This window comes from Ambystoma mexicanum, chromosome 7p (assembly GCF_040938575.1).
Source record: "Ambystoma mexicanum isolate Mex_15411 chromosome 7p, UKY_AmexF1_1, whole genome shotgun sequence".
Classification (NCBI taxonomy): domain Eukaryota; kingdom Metazoa; phylum Chordata; class Amphibia; order Caudata; family Ambystomatidae; genus Ambystoma; species Ambystoma mexicanum.
Genome location: NC_090939.1, coordinates 269630991 through 269656950, shown reverse-complemented (window position 1 = coordinate 269656950; position 25960 = coordinate 269630991). Strand labels below are relative to the sequence as shown.

The 25960-nt window shown below is 48.0% G+C and overlaps 1 protein-coding gene across 1 annotated transcript in view; it reads left to right on the top strand.

Annotated features, from left to right (window-relative positions):
• The window catches only part of URB1 (URB1 ribosome biogenesis homolog), a 2274827-nt gene that overhangs the window by 1266418 nt on the left and 982449 nt on the right, over positions 1-25960 (top strand). Inside the window, exon 20 of the mRNA XM_069636341.1 lies at positions 19594-19818. Within this exon, the coding sequence (XP_069492442.1) occupies positions 19594-19818 (225 nt within the window). The remainder of the gene's footprint in view (positions 1-19593; positions 19819-25960) is intronic.

Below are 25960 nucleotides of genomic sequence, written 5' to 3'. Positions count from 1 at the left end.
TGGGATCACTAATAGTAGGGCAGTGCTTAATCTTAGGGTGCGTGATATGAGGTAGGGTTCAATCTTCTCTTGTAGGTACGTAAGGCAGGTCTTGTGCACTGCTCGGTCGGTAATGCATAGGGTTTTGAAGGTGGACCTTCGTCCAACAGGGAGCCAGTGGAGGGTGCAGAGAGCCGGGGAGATGTGGTCTCTGTGTCCCAGGGCGAGAAGGAGCTTGACGGCAGCATTTTGGCCTCTTTGGAGTTTAAGTTGGAATGCTGGTGCTCCCAGGTAGTTGGCATAGTCCAGTCTCGACATAACAATAGATATAACAGCAGTGACTCTGTTGGGATAGGTGAGATAAGGAAAAATGCATCTAAGAAGTTTGAGGTGGTAGTGGCAGGATTTTGATACATTATTGATCTGACAAGAGAGGGTTAGGCCTGAGTCTGTAGTGCAGCCAAGGTTTTTGGCTATTTTGGAATGAGGGGGGTGGGGGCAAAGGAAGGAGGCCATGGGAGTGGTTGCGGGAGAAGGACAGTATTGCTGCACACCATGATTTGAGTTTTAGCAGGGTTCAAAAGTAGATGGTTGCTTGTCATCCATCGGTCAATATCACTGAGACATACTTCAAGGTCGGGATGTGGGTTGGTGCTTGTTTTGGGAATTTTTAGGATCATTTGGGTATCGTCGGCATAATTGTAACAGGAGAGGTTGCGCGCGCGGATGATTCCTGGTAGAGTGGTCAGATAGAGGTTGAAAAGGAGAGCAGCGAGGCAGGCGCCTTGGGGTACTCCTGTGTTCACAGCGCGAGCAGTTGAGACAAAAGGGGAGAGGATGGCAATTTGTTTCCTGTTGCTGAGGAAAGAAGCAATCCATTTGAGTGCCGAGCCACGGATTCCTAGGGAGTGGAGGCGGTCAAGGAGGATCGAATGGTTAATGGTATCAAAGGCTGCTGACGGATCAAGGAGAATCAGTGCTGCGGAACCCTCAGAGTCTGCGACAACCTTGAGCTCATCCCAGATTGAGATCAGAGTGGTTTCTCCATGGCACTGTCTGAAGCCGGATTGTGTGGGGTCGAGGAGTTTGTTGGACTCTATGAAGCAGTTGAGCTGGGAGTACACAGTCCGGTCAATGGGTTTCGCGAGAAATCTGGTGTTGGAGATCGGCCTGTAATTCTTGGCGTCAAGGGGGTCAAGGGATGCCTTTTTTAGAAGCGGTTTGACGTGCGCTATGTCAAAGGCTTTTGGAAAGGTGCCAGAGGTGAGGGAGTCGTTTATATGGATCTTGCGTTTTTTCCTGCGCAAGTAGAGAATATTTTTCTCTGAAGAGGGGTGGGGCAGGTGTTGAGGGGAGATCCGGAGGGTCTGCTGTCGGTTGGTAGTTCTCAGAACTCGTCTCTCGATGGGTTGGAAGGACTTGAAGGTTGGCATAGTGGCCATCGGGGCAACGGGATCATGAGGGGTTGGTATAGGGCAGGGTGTAAGGGAGGAGAATTTGGTGTTAAGGGTTGCCATTCTGTCAAGTGCGGTGTTGCAGAAATGTAGCGAGGGAGTCGCAGAGTGCTTGTGTGGGAGTGGTTTGTGCAGATGTGCAAGTTGGTTTCACAAATTCAGAGACGATCTTGTGGAGTTCTTTGCTGCTGCTGCCACAGTTCAGAATGTGTTTATTGTAATAGGCTTTTTTGGCTTTTCGGGGGTGGAGGATGAACAAGGATCTGCTAAGATCGGTTTTGGATTCTCGCCATTTGCGTTCAAGAGTTATTTTGATTTTTGAATGTCTTTAAGTGGGGCGTGTACCGTTTGAGGGATGCACCTTTGCGTGAGGCTGTGGGGCAAGAGGAATTAGTCGTTCTTTAAGCCAGGAGTCAAAGGATTCAATGGTTAAGGGTCTACCACAGCACAGCGTTGCTGGGGGCGGAGTAGCAGGGCTTTGGCTAGGTCAGGGAGTACCTTAACTTTGTTCCAGCATTTGTGATCAAAGGTGGGGGGAATGAGGAGCTGTGGGAGGAGGGGCTGGTGTGTGGATATAGAGACGAGGTCATGGGAGCTGAAGATCACATCAAAGGTGTGCCCACCTGAGTGAGTTGGACCAGTGGTATGTTGGGAGAGGTTGAGTGCATCAAGAATGTCAATCAGAGGTTGGGTCATAGGATTGCTGGGCATATGGAACCAGATATTGAAATCTCCCAATAATGTAAGCATTGGGTGATTTACCTGAATGGTAGCTATTGAGTCACAGAGATTGGTGGCAAAATGACTGTCGTATCTGGGGGATCTGTAGATGAGTAGGAAGCTGTAGGTGAGTGTTGATGGTAGCGAGTAGTTTACTAGAAGGGATTCACAGGAAGCGTTGCATGTCTGGGTTTCGACGAGTGAGACGGAGAAATGAGGTTTGTAGAGGATTGCCACTCTGCCAACTCTGGAAGGTCTTTTGTGAGCAATAAGCGAGTAGCCAGGGGGAGGGTAGTGTTACGCTCACCTGGCTCCCACAGAGGCGTCGATCTGGACTGGGCTGCTGCGGTCTTCACCAATGTGATGCGTAGGGCCGAGATGACAGACTGGACTGGCCCACCTAGCTTCGTTTGCTTGGCCCGTAGAAATATTCTTCTGCAAGTGGAGAAGCGGAATTAACCACCTGTGGAGTTGAGCGTAAATCCCCCCACCCCGCTGTTCTCCCCACTGATCACCTTGGATGTTCCCTCTTATACTCTCACCTGATGATTTGAAAAGATGAGCTCTCCATCCTGCAGTGAGCGCAGGGGCGCGTATATAACCAGTTGATTCACTGGCTCGAAGGAATTGATGAGTTCCAGGGCAATATTGACTCTGATATTCCTGGCAAGACGCCGTAAGTATGTAGTTCGTAAGAGTTCAAATGCCTGACTTTCACTCTTGTCCAATTCCTTGCAGGTTGCAGCTTGACCCTACTGAAGAGTTCCTCGTGGCAACCGGTAATGTTCTGGTAAGGATTTGTGTTATCCAACACAGTTCGATTAAAATATTGTCCATATGTACCCTGTTGTTTTCTCCCTTATTCAGGCGCTGAGAGAAAGTATGCGCCGACCCGTGAAGAATAGTACCCCCGGTGGTAAAATCAGGTAAGTCTATGGGGGTATTCCTCTGTGTATTCCCTTGGCTCACCTTGCTGTTCTTGTCTTCTCCTTAGGTGCCGGAGTGCGGCAGTAACATGCAGGAGGATGCGGTGAAATGTGAAGATGCTGCGAAGGCCGGTGAGTTCAGCGCGGGGCTGCAGCAGGAGAGGCGACGCCCATAAAATAACTTCTTTCTTCCAGCTCGGAGGCGCGATGGATCGGGAATTCAGGTAAGGATCAAAGGTATTGCTCTTGTTCTAACCTTTTCTCCTTCTTTCTCCCTTTTTCTAGGCGCTCCAAATTCGAGGCGGGTGTGGCAGAAGACTGGATGCAGACTTGCAGGCACGGTGAGCGTTAGGCTGCTGGATGTAGAATAACGCGAAGCGTGTGCTGCTCTTCGGGCGTGGTTTAAATAGCCTCCAAAGTAGTCCCAGGTAAGTATTCCTCCCCAGCCCCACCTGAGTAAAAAAATAGTCCCTAGGTAAAATAGTCCCTTCCAAGCCTCGTTTGGCTTGGAGCTCTTGCAGCATGGTCTGCATCAGGTAAGTTTGCAGCATGGTCTGCATCAGGTAAGTTTTAATCTATGAGCCTGGTGCCTATGGTGCAAGGACTGACTCTCCATATGAGCCTGGTGCCATAGGCGCCAGGACTGCAACCAAATAGCCCCTAGCGGGGGTTGTTGGGCTTGCTTGGGGTAACTTGATGCCTGCTTCCGGGGTTGCTGGACTTGGTCTGGGTCCCCGGGGGTAGGCATCATGACAGGAAGGCCTTGTGCGCGACTGGTGCAAAATCGTCAGAGAAACAGGTTTCGGTGATAAAAATGAGATTGGAATTGTCAGAAGATAGGTCAAAGATGCTGTGCCTGTTTCCTGCTACGTAGCGGGCATTGAAAAGGATGCATGTGACTTCATGAGGGGAGGAGGTTTTCGTGATGCTTATCGCTGGGGATGCTCGGTGAATATGGGAGCCCGGTGAGATGGGGCATGTGGTAAGATCAGTCTCCGGGTGTTTGAGACTGACTGAAAGCGTGTAGAGGTGGTCTGTATGAATGTGCACTTTGAGGGTCGGGTGAGAGGGTTAGGTTGATGGGGAGCGGCAAGAGTAGGCGGGTGGTGGTCGATATGAGAGAGACGCAGTGGGGAAGATCAGGGGGAGGGAGGTGAGTGGAGCACTTGTGGTGTGGGGGTTTGGCCGAGTTGTTTTTTGGTTCGAGTCTGGAGGGCGCTGGGGGTTTAGGTGTACTGGTTGAAAAGTCGAGAGCAAGCGGGGGGGGGGGTGTCTGAAGATAGGGGTGCAAAGGGATGGGAAGTTGGACCGATGGAGAAGTGGTGAGGTATGGAACGTCGAGGGAGAGGGCCAGTCAATCTTTCTGCGTTTTGAGGCTTTTGGTGCCAGGAGTGTGAGAGAGGCTAGGAGTGTCAAAGGGAGAGGAGGATGAAGCCGCTGTTCTAGAAAAGGCGAGACATGCTAGTTTCAGAGAAGGGGAAGGGTATGAAGGGGCAGATCTGGGGGCGGGGGCCGAGTAGGGGCTGAGGGTGGGGGAGAGGACGGCATGGGAGGTAGGGTGAGGAGTTGTCAGTGGGCACAAGGATGGTGGGGTGGTGGCAGGGAATTTGTGATTTTCTGAGTGCCAGAGAGCCCTTCTGGCTTGTGCGTTTGATATTGCGTAGGGTGTGTGGCTGGGGAGTGTGGGCTTGTTCTCTATAGATGCTAGGGGGAGGATGGATGTTGATGTGTTCAGGTGGGTTGAGGTGTGAGGGATGTCGTTTGAGGCGGGGGGTGTTTGGCAAGCCAGAGTGCTCCTCTGATCTTAGATTTGGAGGTGGAATGATAGTTGGAGGGTAAGGGGGGTGAGAGTGTATCGTTGTTCGAGGGCAAGAGTCATGAGTGGCGACCTGTTGTGGGATCTAGGGGGGGTTCATGAAGTTAGGTGCTAGAGCGGAGGTTATGCGCTTTTGCAGGGTGAGTTGTGTTGTAGAAAGGCCGGGAATGAGAAGGGGTCGGAGAGGTGGTCTTTTTTGATGTGGTATCCCCATCCCAGAGGGGAAGGTCAAGGGCTGCACCTAGAGTCTGATACACCTGGATACAGGGAAGCCCTAGATGTAGTAGATGACAACAGTAAATGCAGAGCCCCTAGAAGAGTTACCAACACCTAGATTTGGACGCCTGGATGGAGGGTGGAAGGGCCTAACAAGGGGACAACAGTAAATGCAGTAACCCTAGGTGTAATATCGGCGCATAGATGTGGGACACCTGAATAGAGGGAGAAATGCCAAACACGGGGACAATAACGGGCCTAGATTTGGGACACCAGGACGTAGGGAAAATGGCCTAACACTCGACAACAGTAAATGTAAATGCAAAAGGGTCTAACACGGGGGGGACAACAGTTAATACGGTAACACTAGAGATAATAGCAGCACCTAGATTTGGTACACCTGGATAGAGGGAGAAAGGCCTGACACGGGACAACAGTAAGTGTAGTCACAAACGGTATGCAGTGATTCTAGGGGTACTGGCTAATTAGGTGCAGAATATGGGTACTGGGGTAAATTACTTAAGGCAATATTTGGTAACAGTTAGGACTAATAGCAGGAAGACTCAACAGGGGTGCTTACTGTGGGTCTTGATGGGTATGTAAGTTTCAGGGAAGGTCATATAGGAGGTCACCTACCTGGTCGGACGCTGCTGTTTGATGGCTGCAGGCACCACAGGCAAACATGGGTCAACACGGTCTGAAGCTGCCTCTTCAGGAGCCGGTATCCTTTACCTCTGATCCTTCACCACGGGGGCTGCACAGGCAGTGGCTGCCCTGGGTGTGTGCACTAAGTGGGTTACTGAGGACCAATCGGGAGAGGTGGGCGGGCTAGGAGGCAGGAGGAGAGCTGGGGAATGAGGAAGTGGGTCAGGGTGGCTTGTGACTATGACAGCACGATCAGGGGCGGGGGGGTCCGAGGATTCACAAATGTAGTCAGACAGGGCCCGGGAGGCACGCCACTGAACATGCAGTAAGAAAGTGGCATGCAGGAGGTGGTGCCAGGGTGCTAGGCCAGGCAGAGGGCTTACAGACACCCAAACAGGGGAGGCGGGAGGAGGGCTCGGGAACGAGGAAGTGGGTCGGGGGTGGCTCGGGCTATGGGAGCACGATAGGGGGTGGGGGTATAGAGGGTTCACACAGTCAGACAGGACCCGGGAGGTACAGCACTCACCTGAACACGCAGTAAGAAAGTGACGTGCAGGAGATTGTGTGGGGGAGCTAGGCCAGACAAATGGTTTATGGACACCCAATCAGGGGAGGTGGGCGGGCTGGGAGGCTGGAGCAGGGCTATGGGAGCACAATAGGGGGTGAGGGGGATCAGAGGATTCACAAATTTAGTCAGAGAGGGCTCGGGAGGCACACCACTCAACTGAACACGCAGTAAGAGAGAAAGACACTATATGGAAGAGGGACTATACTTCTGGCAGGGGAGTAGAGGAGTTATTGTTTGTTAAACTGTTATGATGTATTACAATGAGAAAACCAATAAAAAAAACACATTGGAAAAAAGTAGGTATAGTATTAGACACGCCCTGTCTTCCTTTTCAATTTCGAAAACATATCATGCAATACGCTGCACCATCCACTAGATGTCAGCCCATGCAAAGCATGTGAATCTAAGCCGATACAAGCATCAGAAAATGTATTACAGGTATGTAATATTTGTCTTTCTGTTACAGTATTTAACTTTGGTTGTTTTGTTACTACCCATTTATAGGAGTATTGAAATCAAATAGGACTGGTATTATAAGTCTTATTCTTTTCTAATTCTGCTAGCCCTCTAAGCATTGGTTACATTATTTAACCCCTTCACTTCCTGTAGGTACTGACATGAACTCCGCCTAATTTAAGACAGATTTTCATATCTCATGCTGCCTGTAGCCAGTGAAGCAATGAAAGATGTAAAATACAGCTTTTCGGGGGCGTGGCTGGAGCGCCATGGATGAGGCAGCTCCTCTAATGGCCTCTGTTTGAAGCCCGCTATTCTGCCCATAATTACCCTGTTTTCATGCATCAAAACTATAATAAATGGTGATCCTGAGAGCCCCAACGTAGGTGGCTTGGATGGTGGCGATTTACGGCTCTTGCTCGCTCCTGATTCCCGGATTACAGCGGATTTCTAGGAGCCTCCCCGGCCTGCTTAAAATGGCGGACATGCTTTGCGGGACGAAAAGCGGGGAAGACTCGGCTCACAGCCCAGCTGACCCGGTCTGTAGGAGGCCCGGGGAGGGAACTCCTACCTAAACTGCCCTGCCAACTACTGCCATGACCACGATGAGCCAGAGCTGAATTAGCACCGCCCTCCGAAGAGAGCGTGACGCGGCCCGCAGACCGTGACAAGAGATCTTCTGCCTGCCGGAGGGGCTTTAACCAGCCCACATACCCAGCATCCAGCGACCTTGGGGTGCCCTGGCTCTCCTGCTGGGGCCGTTGATAGCAGCGCCGGGACTACGGAGCCTCCCCTGGTCCTGCTCACAAGCGGACTGCTTGTAGAGTGCTGACCCCGCAGCCAGAGTGGACCGGAGCCTGGGAGCAGAGTCCCCTGCACCGGAGACCTTGGGTTCTGCCTCCCTCTGCTAAGAGGAACACGTCACAGCCCCGGCCCCTGGGTGAAAACTACACCGGAACACCAACGTATTACAACAAGGGGAACGGAGCCCTTCATCATGCTCCGTTACCTCTGAGCAGCGCTCCCGGATCTAACACGCTCTCTGCTGGCTGCGACGGCCCTGTGCAGGCCATAGTGGACTTGGAACCAGTCGAGGCACGGTGGCGAGGAGACAACCCTCCACAGAACTCTGCAAGCACATGTCATGAGGTAAAGGATAGCCCCATCACCCTACAGCCCAGAGCTACCACCCTGGGGTCCATCTGCACTGCCCTTCTTCTATGACCCTAATACCCCGATGAGCCACTATATGCTGGGGCGCTGCGGCCCACAGTCTTCTGTGCCCATATGCTGAATTGTCTGCTGGGGTAGCCCTGTGGAGGGGTCCACACAGCCCAAGATAACGCCGGAGGGGTTTCTTTACTAATCATGGCTGAACTAACTCCATTTTTTCTCACTGATTGACGCTTGGCAACTTGACAAAGGCCTGTAGCTTTTGAGACCCCAACTTGGCCTATAACACTTTGGTGACTAACCCACGCTTCTTCAACGTAACTACCACACTTGCTGAATGGCGGCTTCAACTCTTCTGGCCAGGTGCAGTAACCTGTGTGGAACACTACTTCAGGTCTTGATCGAGGGGAACCCACCAGGTACCGAGGTCTGATTAAACAGCGAGACATTATCCACCTATGTCACCTCTGGTGGCTAGCAGACATGACGACTCCCCCTACCCCATCACTCCCCCCTATCCACTACTCTCTGAGGAGGACTCTGCAGTATTCCTTAGGTCCTGACAGAGATGTCTAAACACCACAAAACCTCAGAGTGCTGGACATTGCTATCATGTTGCTCCCATCCGACAAAGGGAAAAACACAGATACGCCGAAGTTCCTGACACAAGCTCCCTTGGATAGCGCGAGTCAACTGGCTACTAAGGGGGACATCCAGGCTTTTATGCGGGACATTAAAGCTGAATTACGGTCTTGCATGACGGAGCTCACCACTAAAGTGGGACAAACTGAGCAAAGGGTTGTGGAGGTGGAACAAAGAGTAGGAGAGGTGGAAGACCTGACCCAGAACATGCAGCCACGCTTCTGGAAATACAGCCCACAATGCAAGCCCTACTTGACAAAAATGAGATCTTAGAGCACAAGCAGGAGGATTTGGAGAACAGAGCTCGGCAGAATAACCTTCGAATTCGAGGAGTCCCCTCTTCAGTCCCAGACCAGAAGCCTGCGGAATGTGGGTGACCTCTTTCATTCTCTTTTGCCGCATTTTGATAAGTCCCAACTCATATTGGACCGGACCCACAGACTCCGACCACAGCAAGGGGTAAACTCTGCCCCCCCCCCACCCCTGATGTCATCACCCATGTCAATGTTTACACGACCAAGAAGGCTATCATGGCGATAGGGCGCTCTCAGGACGAACTGACCTTCCAGGGCTCCCCTCTCCAAATTTACCAAGATCTAGCTATGGCGACTATCCAGAAGCGGAGAGCCCTCAGGCCCTTGACAGTATTCCTTCAGGAGCAACATGTTCGGTACCGTTGGCCTTTCCCCACCGCTCTCCTGTTCTCTTATAAGAAGGTCCCCCGAACGATTAGCAACCTGGAAGACATAGACTCAATCTTGCGTCCTACGTCACCTGAAAAGAAAAATGGAACCTCCCTTGTCTCCCTGATGAGTGACTCCGAAGAACTCCCTCCGAAACCCAAGGGGTTTAACCTGGACAAAGTTCCAGAAGGCGAAAATTGTGCGATGACCCTCCGGGGAACCTCTGAGCCATGACCTGAGTAATGACCACTGCTCGGCTCACCACCATATATACAACAAGCTTTCATTGGGCGAACCCTGGAATAACGACATGCGTGAAGACACTGAAGAATCGCTTGTTTGCAGCGGGCTTCGCACGGCTCATGCCCGACTCCGAGGTGAATTTCACCTAGAAGCCCTTGGAGTACATTACAAACTTTGTTGGCCCTGTTGGCTAAGGGAAAAGCCGACTAGAAAAATTGGCTTCCCACAAAGTTGATGTTACTGCTTCACGTTTCAAGCCTAAGTTAAACCACCCATTTGCACTATGTCTACAGGATGATGGAAGTCCTTGATGGCGACTGAGGCCTTCGCAGCTATGTCCTCACAACCAGCCCCAGGAACGCTCCTGTTAGGAAAGATTTCGTAACTGTAGGTAATTTTCCGTCCATGTGGCAACCCCTAAACTTTTTGCTGTTGTTTTTCACCTTGTTCTCGACATTGCCAGAGAAGTGCAGCCTTCTGCCGCACTCCTCTGGGCTTTCGCTCCATTCTTACGGGGAAACTGACATGCCCTTAAGACAGTCAGTACCGGGAAACGCTGTTTTCCGTAGTTTCTTTTATCATGTTGCGGCTTTCGTGCAACATGACACAAGAGGGCACTGTAAGCTAAGTTACTGCTCTCTTGGGTCTCTAGCCTTCTACAGGCCCTAGATACTCTTTTTGGATTGTAACTGATCGGTGCAAGTGATTCACGGACGGGAATGGTGGCAGCGATCGTTTCTCGTGTTTTGAGCTCCTTTTGGCGTTTTAAGCGTGTTTCTCGCGCTTAGCCCAAAATGGTGGCCTGGCTCCCAAAATGGCCAGACCACGAGGCTCCTTTGTCCTGTCCGCTGACCGTCTTGCTTCCTTCACCTTCCCCAGGTTGAGTCGACCCGGGGCCTTCCTTATTTGGGCATGTACTTTCCCGCGAAACACGGATGCTTTCCCGGGCTTCTACAGGCCTTGTGTGTGCCTCCAGGATGTGGGCTGGGATGTCTGGTCCCAATACACATCCTGGGTGCCAGAGAGTCTAGGGTGGTGTGAATGCCTGGCACCACCGTGGTCCGTGATAGGTCCACGTATGGTGTGAGTGTTGATGAGCGGATCTCCCATTGGGTCCCCTCCGTTTTGGGGCGAAGGGAACCGTGGATAAGAGGGGGCTGGAAACACCACTACCATGTCGATCTCCTGAGTTCTCACGAACGAAGGAATACAGGAGCCAAGTATCCTGCAACCACGAGGCTGAACCGAGGAATCGCTGGTGACCCGCTGAAAGACTGCTCCTCTGCACTGCTGTCGCCTTGTGAAACCCTTTTTACCTCCGATCGAACCAGAAGGCCTGTACTGGTACTTCGACCCTTGGAATAGCGGGAACAGCTATTCTCGGCATCTTCACCTCCTGCTCGCAAGCCTTCGGAAGCGTCTCTGGGCCATCCAGCAGACTGACCAGCCTACACAGGAGGCTTGCTCTGTAACCGCCACCAGGTTGTGTAGTATTTCGAGTCCTTGTCACTCTCACACGATTCGTACACTTGGCGTTCCCAGGTCGGAAGTGAGTAGTGTACATTTGACTGAGATACACACGCCCGCTCCGTTGCCCTGCTGTGGTAACAAACTGTGCGGGTTCACTTAGTTTGGGACATCTTTAACTCAACTCTGCTGCTGCAGAATCAACACGACGACGAGACGTCCCCTGCTCTCCTGAACCTGCCAGCGACTGAAACTGACGCGGAGAAGCCTGGGTCTGCTTGCATCGGGGACCAGTGAGTAGCATAGCTAGGAACTGGTTGCCCTCCTGCAGGAGCCCATAGCTTTTCCCCGCTGTGTCAAAACAGCACGCCTTTCCGTACTCGCGCTCTGCTTCTGCCCACAGTGGAGGCTGCGCTTGAGTCGCGGAACTCTGTTCTTCTTCATTTGTGCACTAAACTGAACTGCCTGATTCCCTCGAAGAGACTTCCCTTTTTGCCTGTTGGCACCAGCGTGTGCAGGTACTTTTGAGCACAAGGCTCCACTCTTCGTAGGGCTTGGACTTCCTTTTAGTTAGGTGCCTCTGAAGGCGGACTGGGTCTAAGCATTATTTAGCACTGCCTGTTTTCCTTCCCTTTTAGGTGGACTACACATTTCGTGCATCCAACGCTTGAGACTTGTTCGTATTTGTATATATATTGTATTGGTATGGTATGTGTTGGTTTACTAGAGTTGTATTGTGATTTCTCGCTACGGTCATTGTTTTAAAGGCCTTGGAATAAATGTGTATATATTTTTAATATAACACCTGTTTGGAGTAGTTTGTAAGTGTCCTTGCTTGTGTGCTCATTGCGGGCTTTCAGTCCCCTCACCCCTCTTGAGACCTAGTCTTGACCGCCGCGATCGCTACCCTGATTGGTCTGGCTTGTCCAGAGGTTACCCTGTTCCAAGTAATTAGGTTGGCCTTCTGAACTTCTGCGCCACCAGGACAGAGTTCAGAAATCTGTTTTAACAGCTCCCCCACCCCAGAAGTTGAACTTCATCTCGCTAAATACTAAAGGCCTGAACTCCCCCTCTAAACGGAAGTCCTCACTGAAGCGGCTTCAAGATATGGAAGGAATGGTTGTCTTTTTGCAAGAGACTCACCTGTTGCCCTCTGATTTTACATGCCTTGTGTTAGACATTTCCCATTCCAATTCCTGGCGTCTAATGGTACGAAAAAAGGGGGTACGCCCATTCTCTGCACCAAATATTAGGAACCGTGCGATGTCCGGAGGGAGGTTACGTGGCGGTCAAAGGCCTTATATATGGACAGTTGTATTCTCTGGTAGTGGTTTATTCCCCTAATGATGGACAAGAGGCATTTTATGAGAAACTGGGCAAGACCCTCCTCCCTTTTCTAGAAGGCCACACCATCATAGGAGGGGACTTCAATGGGGTCCCATACCCCGTCTGGGATAGCTCACATCCGCCGGCCACTAAAGACTTTAAACTTGATATGAGCTTATTCCAATTGCTCCGAACTCTGGGAGTGGTAGATTCTCGGAGAGTGCTTCACCCTGGCGAAAAGGATTTCTCCTTCTCGTGTGCACATGAAACCTTCTCCCGCATTGATCTCATGCTAACTTCCCCTCAAATCCTGGCCTTTGTCGACGAAGTGAGCATAGGATCAAAGGTGCTTTCTGGCCATGCACCAATCACGCTGAAACTCTGTGCTAATGATCCTGATCCTCCCCCTCAACGCCGTTGGAATCTATACAGCCTGTCTTGAACGACATGTCACTGAGAGACTCCATAGCCTTGGTGATCAAAAACTTTTTCTGAGAAAACCCAAGGGAAGATACTTCCCCGTCTAGTGCTTGGGACGGCATGAAGGCAGTAGTGCGGGGAGAACGAATTGCACATGGGGCAGTGTTTCATAAGCGTAAACAGACCTGCAGGAATCTTGAGGAAGAGGTTCAAATAGCCGAGGCCCACCATAAACAGAAAGGCTGGTCTAGGAAAACTCAACAAGCCCTGCAACTGGCCAGGAGGAAGCTAGAGGCCCATCACGCGCGGAGGAGACTGCTCACTAACTGGCGAAAACCAAGCAAGGTTATTATGCCTGGAACAATAAAGCAAACAAACTCCTGGTGTAGAAATTAGCGAAAGCACAGAGAAGAAATAAGATAGTGGGCTTCCGCGATCCCCAAGGCAAGACCCAATACGCGTAACAAGACAAGCTACGAATAGCGGCGGCCCATCTTACGGACACAATGTCAGCAACTCCCCAGGACACAGTGGAACAACAGCGATACTTGCAGGGTGCTGCCCTCCCACAGCTGGAAGAGCCAGACAGGGAGAAACTGGACGCCCCGCTCACAGGTGAGGAGATGGAGGTGGCCATTAAGTCCCTGAAACCGAGAGCGCCGGCCCTAGATGGTTTCACCACAAGATTCTACAAGGTATTCCTCCCCCAACTGGTGGCCCCGCTAACGGCCCTCTCTAACTCATTTGGGGTCTCCGGATCCATCACCCCAACTATGGAAGAATCCATGACAGTGCTCGTGCTCAAACCCGGTAAAGATTCTAAAGACAACAGCTTATATAGGCCCATTTCCCTATTGAACATCGATGCCAACATTTACACAAAAATCTTGGTGAATCGCCTGGCAACTGTCCTGCCCAATCTGATAGATCCAGATCAAACGGACTTCGTAACACATATATCTACTGAGGATAATATTCGGAGGGCCCTAAATCTAATGGACATCGCCTCCCAGGTTTTCCATAAACTGGCATTGCTGGCGTTGGACGCCACCAAGGCCTTCGATAAGGTGGACTGGTCTTTCTTACAGCTTACCCTGGAGGCCTTTTGCTTTGGCCCAGATTTCCGCAGATTGGTCTTAGCAAATTAACAAGCGCCTAAAACTGTCCTCCGGGTCAACCAAAACCTGTCGGTTCTGATTTCCCTAACCTGTGGAACTAGGCAGGGGTGCCTACTGTCCCTCCTTCTCTTTACCCTGGTGATAGAGCCCCTGGCCCAAAGGGTTCGGAGGGACCTTAGCATTAAAGGCCTTCCCGCTGGCATCTCCCAGCATAAGATTTCCCTTTATCCATACGACGTGCTGCTCTCCATAACGGACATTCTTCCCTCGCTAACCGCGGCCCCTGAGGAGCTCTGTAGATTTGGGAGGGTGGCGGGCTTCGCTAGTAATTTAGGGAAATCGGTGGCTCTGCGGATAGGCCTGGATCCAGGGGAGCAGGCAACCTTAAAACTGTTATTCCCGATCCAATGGAGTACGAAATCCATTCCCTACATGGGGGTCCATATCCCATCTCGGCCCAGCGATGTGTACTTAATAAACTTCCCCTCACTTTTCAAAGAATTGGAATCAGATCTTGAACGCTGGGCATTGCAGAAGATCTCGCTTATCGGGTCGATCACCGCTTACAAAATGAACCTTCTTCCGAGGTTTCTTTATGCCTGCTCCTCCCTTCCCATTTCGATCCCACTACCCACTCTCATACGTATGCAAAAGAAGTTGCTTGCCTTTATTTGGAAGGGTAGGAAAGCAAGGATCTCCCAGAGCACCATGACAGGCAGCTCTAGAATCAGGGGTTTGGGGGTTTCAGACTCGCGCAAATATCAAGTGGCGGCACAACTATTGCATGTTCAGGCGTGAGCTACAGTCTCTTGGTGCCCAAAACGGGTAGAGCTAGAGCAATCCTGCCTCACACTCCCCCCTCCGAGTTCTTCCGTACATCCTGCCCATATTGCGGCGGACATGGGGGGGGGGGGATTTTATCTTCCACTAAACACACCCTTAAAACATGGGTTTGGGCGCTGCAATATAAAGGCATCCCCAGCGGCTTGGGTCCCCCCTCTCCAATCTTCCACAATCTGCCCTTCTCTCTGGGCTTTCACCCGTCTCAATTCAAAAACTGGACTAGTGGGGGGGCTAGACACTCGGGGACAGCTATTTGAGGGGGGCCAGCCCCGCTCCTTTGAACAATGTAAACCAACCTTTCAATTAACCGAGACAGATAGGTTCTTCTACGTGCATCTCCGACACTGGTGCTCTCATCCCCAGACCCGACAGGCAGCCACGCGGACCCCTGCCCCCTTGAACTCACCCTACTGGATCTGTCGCAGGGGGGGAAAATCTTACCACGAGAGCCCCCTATATGGCACATTGGGAGACAGATCTAGGCCACCCCTTGGAGGACCAAACGTGGGTGGATATATGGTCTAGGACTCACTCCACTTCTTTTTTGCATCACCAACCGGGAATGTCCCCACAAACTGCTGCTGTGATGGTACTGCCCTCCGGCCCTGGTGTCTGGTAGCGCCCGCTTGATTATGCTGAATTGGACTGCAAGATCATCCCGTATCTGATATATGCTTGTAATGTTTTACTTTGCAACCGTTTTAAAATAAAAATTTTAAATTAAAAAAAGACAGCTTTTCATATCTCATGCAGCCTGCAGCCATTGATAGCCGAAACATGTTCATCAAACATACAGCACATTTTAACCCAGAAGGTTAGTGTGCATACTTGCTGAACAAATATTCTTAGGTCCAGCAAGAACCCCGATTTCCAGGAAGTGGTGCTTTCCTGTTCTGGCAGATGAACAGGCCACAAATGACAGCTAACTGCCTGTTTAAACTGCACACCAGTAGGTGTGAGCTTTGACTTCACACCATTGGGTGTTATCTGAGAGCAGCCGGTGGACAAGTGAGAGGGATGTCTCTTGACAATAGATAGCCGACTAATAAAGCCCGCAGAAGCATATCATGCGTATGATGCAGAGCTCCACAAATGCCATAAATTGCAGAGAAGGCATTCACTGAACGGGTGCAGAGCTCTCACTGAGAGGTGTGTAAACCCACCTAATGTAGTTTTACATAGGAAACCTAACTCAAGGAACACAGTGACACATTAAGTTCGAGGCCTCACTGTTCAAAATAGAGGATATGACAATGCACAGGTGCAGGGAAACCATGTTCCTTCATACATATAAAGCCCAAGCATAAAAAGAGGAAGGGAGGAACACAAGCAGACTTGCCAGTTCATTGAAGCCTGAGGGGCTGGGGAAGAGTGCAGAGCTGACCACCCATGTTTTCCTCTGATTTCTGCTCCCACGGCTTCTTGGTCCTCCTTTCCTGTTTTCTCTGATCTCGAGATACTTAAGACCATTCATGGCCTTAAATCTGCTTCTCTGGCAGATGCTATTCCGCTTTCCCTGATCAAAGACACTGCTAGCGAGATACTTCCTCATACTACTGCTGCTATCAATAACTCGTTTCAAACTGGTACAATTTCAAGCCAACTGAAACATGCGCTAGTGCTTCCTTTGTTGAAGAAGCCCTCTCTTGATCCTAAAGTCATGTCCAACTTCAGACCTATTTCTCTGCTACCTTTTAACATGAAGGTGCTCGAGACCCTGGTCTCCACTCTTACTTCCTTGAATCGTCTGGTTTATTTGATCCCTTCCAGTCTGGCTTTTGCCCTGGAAGGACAACAGAGTCTGTTCTTAACTCTGTGTTGGACGATCTCGCCCGGTTAGTCGACCAGGGCGGGATGGGAGCGGTACTACTGTTGGACCAGTCAGCCGCATTTGACACGGTTGACCACCCCACCTTCCTGGCTCGGCTGTCCGATGCTGGCATTTCAGGTGAAGTCCTTGATTGGTTTCAAGCTTTTCTGTCAAATCGGACCCAGTCAGTATCCTTGCCCCCTTTCTGCTCTCTTCCAGGACTGCTCTCCTGTGGAGTTCCCCAGGGATCTGCACCCTGCCCCATTCTTTTTAATATGTATATCTGCCCCCTCCTCCATCTTATCCTGTCACATGGGTTCAGATACTACCCTTAAGCCGAGGATACGCAGATTTTGGTTCGGCTCGATCTCACCAGAGCCTACACTGCGACTCGGCTACGGAGCTGTCTGGAAGATCTTGGCTCCTGGATGGTGGCCAACTGGCTGAAGCTCAATGGATCCAAAACTGAGGTGCTGGTGTTGGGCACCTCCAGTCCCCTTTCCTTTTGGACCCCAGAGTTCTGGCCAATCTCATAGGTACCTGCCCTAGGCCGGCAACCTCAGTTAAAAACCTGAGTGTGACGTTATCATCTTCTCTTTCCATGGCACTCCAAGTCGCCTCTGTATGCAAGTCTGGGCACTCTAAATTGCGGATATTACGCAAGGTGCTCCCTTTCGTTCCCGCTAAACATCACGCCCCCGTGGTTGCTGCTTTAGTCCTGAGCACCACAGACTATTGTAACTCTATTTAGGTCAGCCAGGCTACCTTACCAAACGCCTCCAACTGCTTCAAAACGATGCTACCCGGACGGTGATCCGCCCCCCTCCCCGTGCCCACATGACCCCGCTCCTCAGGCAACTACATTGGCTGCCTATTGAGAAGCGTATTCTTTTTAAATCTCTGTGTGTGGTACACCACGCCTTTTATAAATGGGGCACAGAATACAATCGGGCAAAATTTTCCTGTTATGTGCCGTCTCGTCCTCTGCACTCTGTCAGCTCTATTGATCTCTGTTCCTCGAGTTAGACTCCCGCATTGGCAGCTGCGCCTTTTCTGCGATTTCCGCGAAAACATGGAACAGCCTTCCATTGTCTCTCTGCGCTATCGATAAGTCTGTCGTTCCGCCGGGCTCTGAAGACCGATCTGTATTAGGTTATCCTGCTGCTGCAGCTCCTGCTCCATTCCATGCCAAGATACCTCCGCGTGAAAGTGCGCTTTAAAAATGTTGCTAACATAACAGTCCTGAGCAGCAGCAGGAAAGAGACAGCCAGGCCCAGCTAAGCAGAACTCTTCAACCCAGGAAGAAGCTGTTTGATTTGAAGCTCACACCGCTCTAAACGTGAGTGACGGGTGAGGGATTGCTGCCTGCATGGAGACAGATGGCGTGTAGTGTAGCTTAGCGTCATGGGACATAAAGGTTACACATGCTGTTAAACTAAAACCACCATTTGTTCTATTATTTATCTACTCAAACATGCTTTTTGCCCACCTGGCAATCTTGTTCATAGGTGTGATGTTATATCTGCTTCTGCTTTAGCTTGTTTAATGAAAATAAGAGCCCTCAGAAGATAGGGGGTCATATTCAATGAATTAACATAATAACTCCTGTGTCAAGTGTATAATTCAGATTAATGCATCAGAGTGGTATCCCTTTTGAGTCCAAGAACCTTACAATTCCTGGTTGTATATGTTTAATCATGTTGATAAGCACATGAAACTATACAGACCTGTCTTTTAGTGCTGAATACACAGCCTAGGGTGCATTTTTACATGAATGACTGATGAACAGGGGTCTGTTTTCACAGCTATACACGAGGTGGAGTTAAGAGGCTCATGGTCACGTCCTAATCTTAGGCAATCAAGACAGTACTTCGCTTATGTATAGGATTTACCTGTCAGTTGTATATCTTACTTGGTACGAGACGTTAGGGTGAATACTGCTGTTCCTGTAATGCCCAATAGGAGTCTGCTATTGCATAGGGATGGTATTTCCCCAACCCATAGCATTAAAATGTATAGGCCTTACATTTATATTTAGGAAGGGTCAGTCTACTTTAAGGCCCTTTTGGTGTTTTTATATGTACACTGTTTTAAAGTGTGTATGTCTTGCCCAAAGTAATTATTTGATCTTGTATGTATAGTTCTATTATAGGGAGTGTTTATATTTTCAGTATATTTATGTTTTGTAATTTCTTGGGCTATTTATTGGCACTAACTGTACTTATCCACCAGCCTTCTGCCCCCCTCTGAGTGAAGCCAAGAATGCCCCGCTACGTCCACCATTAACACCCTGGAAGCTGGCCAATTAGGAAGCAGTCTGCCGTCAGCAGAAATTCTGAAAAATGCCCTTTGCCCTACATTAGGTGGTCTGCTGCTCAAGCAGCCCCCATTAGCAATAACACCGTCTTTATGGACAGATTCCCAATTTAGTGACCTTGCCTTACAGGTTCATATGTGTTTTATTTGGTTGTCACAATCCCATGAACACATGGACTGTATACTCCTGGCGAAGGAATAACCAGTAACATGGGTCTCCAACAATGTCTATTAGTGTTCATGGTACACATACAGAGTCAAAAATGGTGTCTGGGTGGGAGCAGTTTTAAGGCCCCTTTGACAATAGAGGGACATTTTTAGGGTTTTCATTCCCAATGATATTGATAGTCTGAACAAAATGTGGAAAGTCACTGATTATTAATTTAAAGAAGTTTGCACTTTTTATATGTATATTTTAGTTCAGTGTATTGTAAAGCAAATCATGCCGGTTGACCAGTGGTTTCTTGTGAAAGTGTTTAGAGATTGGTAACAATTGGTTAATTTGGTGTTCCTTTATGTTGGGGCTGGGCTTTAAGAAGGAGTGCAGAGAATGCCAAATTGCCCATATTGGTTATCATTGTTTTGTTGTTGGGAGTGGCTTAATTCGATTGGGTATGTCAGTTTGGAAATACCTCTTTTACCAGGCTAATTCTTAAGTGCTTCTTGATGGTTAAAACATTTAAGAGCTATTGTTAAGGTGACTGTGCAACATGTGTATTTTATCACTTGTGTTGGTATGCTTTTTTCATTTTTATTCCTCTCTATTTTACAGTTTAAGCACCCAAAAGAATCCTGCATCAGTCATAACCCTTCAGATGAGTGTTCATTTTCTTCTTTGTTAAGAACTGCCTATGAGAGCGACAAGGACCTGCTCTTAGATAACACTACAAATAAACAACTAAAGGAGTCAATATCCAAGATCAAACTCTGTGAACTCTTGTTAGCAGTGAAACAAGTAATGTTGTATCTGAAAACTACTGTGGACAATTTTAGCAAGGTAAGAAAATAATTATTTTTATAGTGGCAGTAAGAGTAAATATACTGTTTTCCCATTTCTGTGTTAGAAAAAACAATTTTTTTATCGTAAGTAAAAAAGACCACTTTTTTGACAGGTAATTTAATTGCTGACAATATATGTCATTGAATACAAATAACGAATGCATTTACAATCTAAGGGGTTATCCTGGAAATGTACAATGCAAAAATGCACCACTGCCAATTCATTTTTTCATTGCTTAAGTAAAATCAACCTCCAGTGCAAAAGCTCTTGGTGCTATTGGTCCACTTTAAGGGGTGTTGGTTGAATCCATTCCAGAGTTATTAAATGTTTACCCACAGACATTTCAATAGGGATAAATGGTGCATTACTGGGGCAATTCTGTTTTCGTGACCAGAAATGTTTAGTTTGCCCCACAACCTTATTGGGCAGCCACATACTCATGAGTGAAATGGAATGAAAAAAAATACATGGCCATTAAAAATGTAGGGTCCATTATAAAAACATGCTTGAGTACATTGTTGCTCCTTTGTCACTCTTAGAAAGCGGAGGAAGGGCAAAGCTCTCTTGAACATCTTATAAGGTGTGTAGCATGTGAAAAGTAGAACCAGAGTTGGAAAATTGGCTACAGTAAGTTTTTGGGACTCGTTTCAAGGACCAATCCATTTTATCCCTAGTGTTTAAACTTATAGGTCATTGTATGTGGGTGAAAAATCAGTCCTTTTTTCTCTCCTAACATCACACTATTTGAATGTCAGTTCTGCTGTGACACCAAAAGTCATGCATTGGTACTACCTTCTTTTCACTAAGTTCTATAAAGTAGATTGTTCGTATACTGTAATTGAAATCGATTTGCCCGTGCTCTTATGCCCATCTTTGGTTTATGTGATGGCTGAGTGCTGGAGAAATTACCAGGTTATCCAAGAAAGAATGCATTTAGAATTTAATTTTAGATAAGATTTTTAGTAGTCTCTCTCCAAACATAAATTATTTCTCAGAGCATCTTAAGATGGTCTTTTATTTGGAACAAATTAATTCTTGACATTTCAATATATTATCCATCTCTTGTCCTACTTTTAAATCAACATAAAATGGTGCCATTTCCAAACTATTTTCTCACATAAGCAAGTTGTTCCCCTGTTGCCGCCATACAATCATTGAGCAACCGAGCATGCTTATGTTGGCTTCCATATGTGGCAGCCTAAACCGTTTTGCTGCCAGTTGTGTTTTTTAACTTCCCTATATAAAGTGACACTCTCATTGGTTCTTTTAAACAGAAAGGCTTGTGGGGTGCGGCTAAGCAAGGAAGCCATGGTGACTGGTTCCCTATGAGCTCCATGGGGACAGCAGCATTGGGATCCACCATGCCCTCCAACAGCTCAAATGTTGTGAAACCTTACATATGAGAGCCTAAGCCCTTCCTGTATCAACTTACCCACTTTGACCGATGTAGGAGACCCAAATCAGTTGTCTGTGTCTCTGATTTCTGGATGCTGTTGCTGCGGAATCTGAGGCCAAGCCTAAAATGGTGAGCACCATGAGCGCTGCCGCAAAGCACTATCCCCAGTCGGTCGTAGCAGGTGGACTTCTGAGTGCAATGATCAAATTAAGAAACTGCTAATGCTGATCTCTGCACACCACATTGCTGCCAAGTCAGGAATCTTCGGTAGTGGGTGGCCGGGATTGATCATTGGTGGAGTCTGTTTGGCACTGTACAACCGTCACTCCCACGGCAGGCAGTTCTCCCCAGACCCAAAGAACTGGGACAGTGCTTAGCCTGAAGAGATCATGCTCCTATTGTGCCAGTAACCATGGTATGCAGCGAGTGCAGTGATGTCCTGCGGCCCATGCCTTGAAGTGGAACTCTGAAGTATTTGCATCATCGAACAGAGCTGTTAACATGCACAAGGACTGATCCTTGGCAATGGTAGTAATGACCCTGTAGCGAGCATCTGGGCTGTCCTTGCGTGTAGTGAACTAGTTGCTAGTTGTGACATGGAGACCTGCAATGACAAGAGGGGAGTCTGCTGCCAGCAATATTTCATTTGAACTGTGTAATATATGCAGCAAAACCACAAGCAATACTAAGTGGCATTCGATCAGACTGATCAGGAATCCAGTTGTGAGTCCATCGACAGTCTGGTGCAATCAGCTGTTAAGGCTAACCATGACCTAAAACATGCAGATATTAGTGGTGAACCAAAAGGATTGCCTAATATTATTTTAATTGCCACACCTGGGAGTGTCAGGAGTGTAAAGGGGGCCATTTGGAGCGATTCAGCTGTTTTCTGTTACTGTGACCTTCATTTCTTAGGAGGAAAAAAGTGTCTGTCGAGCAGAAGAGTCTGCAGTCTACAGATATTACACCATTAGTGCAGACCCAGGAACTACTGAAGAGCACTCCAACAAAATTAAAGCTCAGGTACACACTTCTTCAGAACCCATGTCACTGAAAGAGACTTTGGCAACAAGAATCAACCTGCAAATTATGCTGCAGGAACTCAAAAAGTACTAAAGAGAGCGCAGTGGATCTATCCAAATTGATTGCCGAACTTGATTATAGTTAAACCCTTTCAATGGATTTCCTTTCTTCTGCAGATTCCTCATCGGATAACCCTTTCAGTGTCATCTACTTGGGAAAACTCTTTGACATGGTCATCGATCCATTTTGCCTCGGTCGTTGGATCCAGACGGAACGTTGGTCATCGTACATATGCTGTGTCACTAGGCCCCCATACGTCAGTTCCTTTTTTCTGCACGTTCATCACGCTGTTCGAGGAACACTGCTATACTTTGATTTTCACTCTGCGTTTTTAAAAATAATATATTTGTATTGAATTTTGATAACATAAGATTATGCCAACTCCCCCCACACACCTTTACATATTCCCCCTGCCAGAGGATCCTTTCCCATTGAACCGTGGAATGTCAGCTGTTTTACCCCCGTTGCCAGTATGTCCAGAATTCTCAGTTTGTGTGGGCACCATTGCACCATATAGTCACTTTGGAGGTATGACAACACAATCCCCCAATCTTGTTTAAAGTTTGCTCGATTTCCTTTTATTGTATGCATTATCCATTCTAATGCCACAAAGTTCCATATCTTTTGTAACAATCATATTCTGTGGGTGCCTGTCATTGTTTCCATTTTGTGCAATTACAAGCCATGCAGCAATAAGAACCTCTCAGTTGCCTCTTATTATACTTTTTGCATTCTGTGTCCCACAACCCACATAACCATACCTTTGTGTCAGTATTGTCCGCCCCTTGAAATGTTGTCCTCATCTGCGATTTTACCTTATGCCAAAATGATTGGAGGATCAGGCAGTCCCAGCAGATATGGTTCCAGTTTCCATTAGCCGTGCATCCCCTCCAACACCCTGATGTATGGGGGTACATTGCGTGAAGCCTCGCTGGGGTATAATGCCACTGGTACATTATCTTATACCACATTTCTCGCAGTTGAATTGATCGAGTTAGCTTTGGTATATTGCTCCAAATATGTTCCCACCTTTCCATTGACCTAGCGTCCCCAAATGGTCTCCCATCTCTTCATGTACCGCCATTGAACTGGTGTTGAGCTTTTATTAAGAAATGTATATAGTGATAATACGATCTTCCTCGACCCTGAGTGGGTCGTAACAAAATATCTCAAACGGGGTTAATTGGCGAGTAGCAGCTGCCTTAATACTGGGGTCAGATAACCAATGACCCAGTTGACAATAGCACAGCCTATCCTCTTCAGCGATCCCGAAACATTGTTTACAAACCTCAAATGATCTGAGCTTCTGGCCTTGATAATATCTCATACTCTCAGGCATCCTGCCTCCCACCATGCCCTAAACAAACCCCTTTCCATCCATCGCGGAAACTGTGGATTATGAAACAGTGGTGAAAAATGGGATGGGACCTTAGAAAGAGCCCCTTTAGCTGGCACTGAATCCCATATGTCATCTGTTAGCCTAATTATTTTACTAATGTGCACATTTGGCCGTCTTTCTATCATGCCTAGCCACAGGAGAACCGATAGGGGTGTTCCCGCCACTGCCCTGTATTGTCGAGCCCATATTTTCATTGTCACCCGTTAACCATTCCCTTACATCCTGGAGCTGTGCTGCCTCAATATTTGTGAAAGTGTGTGAGCGCCAATCCCCCCCTGGTCTCTTGGTTGCGTTAGGGTGTTCATAGCGATCTGGGTGTGGGGGGTTTGTTCTGCCATATATATATATGCTGAGACAATTTTATTAAGAGAGTAGAAAAATAATTTTGGCACAAGGGACGAGAGAGCCAGGAAGTAGTATAATAATCTTGGGAGAATAACGATTTTAACTGCTGCCTACCTTCCTAGCCATGATACCGATAGGGGACTCCATTTTAGCAATTCTCCTTTTAGCTTCTGTAGCAGCTGAGGATAGTTAGCACTATATAATTGTCCTAATGTATTGGTGATAACAACTGCCAGGTATGTAATCCCTGCATGCGCCAGTTTAATTTGGGTGGGGTCCTTATCTGCTCTAGACGGTTCGGGTGGACCATTAAGTCCAGGATTTCTGATTTTTGTCGATTAATCTTTAGCCCTGCCACTGTCCCAAATTCTTCCAATTCCTTCATTAGCGCTTGTATTGACTTCTCCAGATCTTTTATCGCTATCAGCATGTCATCCGCAACCACAATAGCTTTGTGATCCTCCCCGCCATACTTATCCCTTTGACCCGGTCTGTGACCCTTAGCTTGGATAGTAGGGGCTCCAAATAAATGGCATAGAGCAACGGCGACTGCGGCATCCTTGTTTCGTGCCCCGCCTAATGTCAATACCTCTAGAGAGAGTGCCGTTAATAGCCAAACGAATAGAGGGGGTTTGGTAGTTAGCCGGTATCATTTGAAGAAATCTCGATCCAAATCCCATATACTCCATTATGCAAAACAAAAAGGGCCATTCCACCTGGTCAGGCGCTTTTTCTGCTTCTAACGATACCAGAAGGGCTGGCTGTTGTGTAATCGTTGTTTTTTCTATTAAATGGCAGACTCTGCATATATTATCATGCGTTTGTCTCATAGGTATGAACCCAAACTGATCTAGCCCTATGAGTATCGGGAGAAGTGCTGTTAACCTATTCGCTGATATTTTTGTAAAGATCTTGGCGTCTATATTTATTACTGCTATAGGTCTATATAAGCCTGGAAGTGTCGGGTCTCTGTTAGGTTTCGCTAACACCACCACTGTTGCTTCGTTCATTGACCCTGTAATATTCCCTGTTGTCCTGAATTAATTGTACTATTTAGCAAGCCACTGAACCCGATTAGTTTGGAATTTTTAATAAAAACCTGCTGGATATCCATCCGGTCCAGGAGCTTTTTTTTAGGGGTAGCTGTTTAAATTCCTCAATTATTTCACTTTCTTGAATTTCCCTCCCTAATTCACTCTAAACTAGATATTTTTGGTAATGGGATTGTACATATATATGCTTCTTGTTTATCCCCATCCGGATTATCTGTGGAATACAGTTTAGCATAAAACTGTTTAAAAAAAAGTGCTGATATCGCTTCATTGCCAGTAGCCACGTCTCTCATCCCTCCCTTTCAATTTTAGAATCTTATGGGCTAGTGTTTTGTTTTTCAATTGTCTTGCTAACAATCGATAAGCCTTATTTGCTCCCATGTAGTACCACTGTTTTGTATAGAGCTGGGCCTTTTCTGCCCTTTTCGTGCGGAGTAGTTCTAACTGACCCTGGATATGATAGGTTATTTATAATGCGCTTAATACCCAAAGGTGCTGTCTGTAGAGCTCTATCCTGACCCTTAACTAGTTTTCACATTGTCTTTAGCTGACCTTCTCGTGCTGCCCCTATGCGCTTTCTTTGCTTCTCTCCATCAGCTTTTATGACTATTACCTGACCCCTTAATACCACTTTGAACGTGTCGCATATCATGTTGAGGCCCACATCCGGTGTTCCATTCTCTGCAATATACGTCTCTATATTCCCTCTTATTGATTCTGTCAGAACCAGATCATGTAATATGTCTGATCGGAACCCCTGCAACCCTCTCTTGCCTCCCACCAAGTCAATTTCATCTTTTTTTGCCAGTGGTATCTGACAATGAAATGGTGCCCAGGTCAATTTATTTCACCGTCCCCAGAATT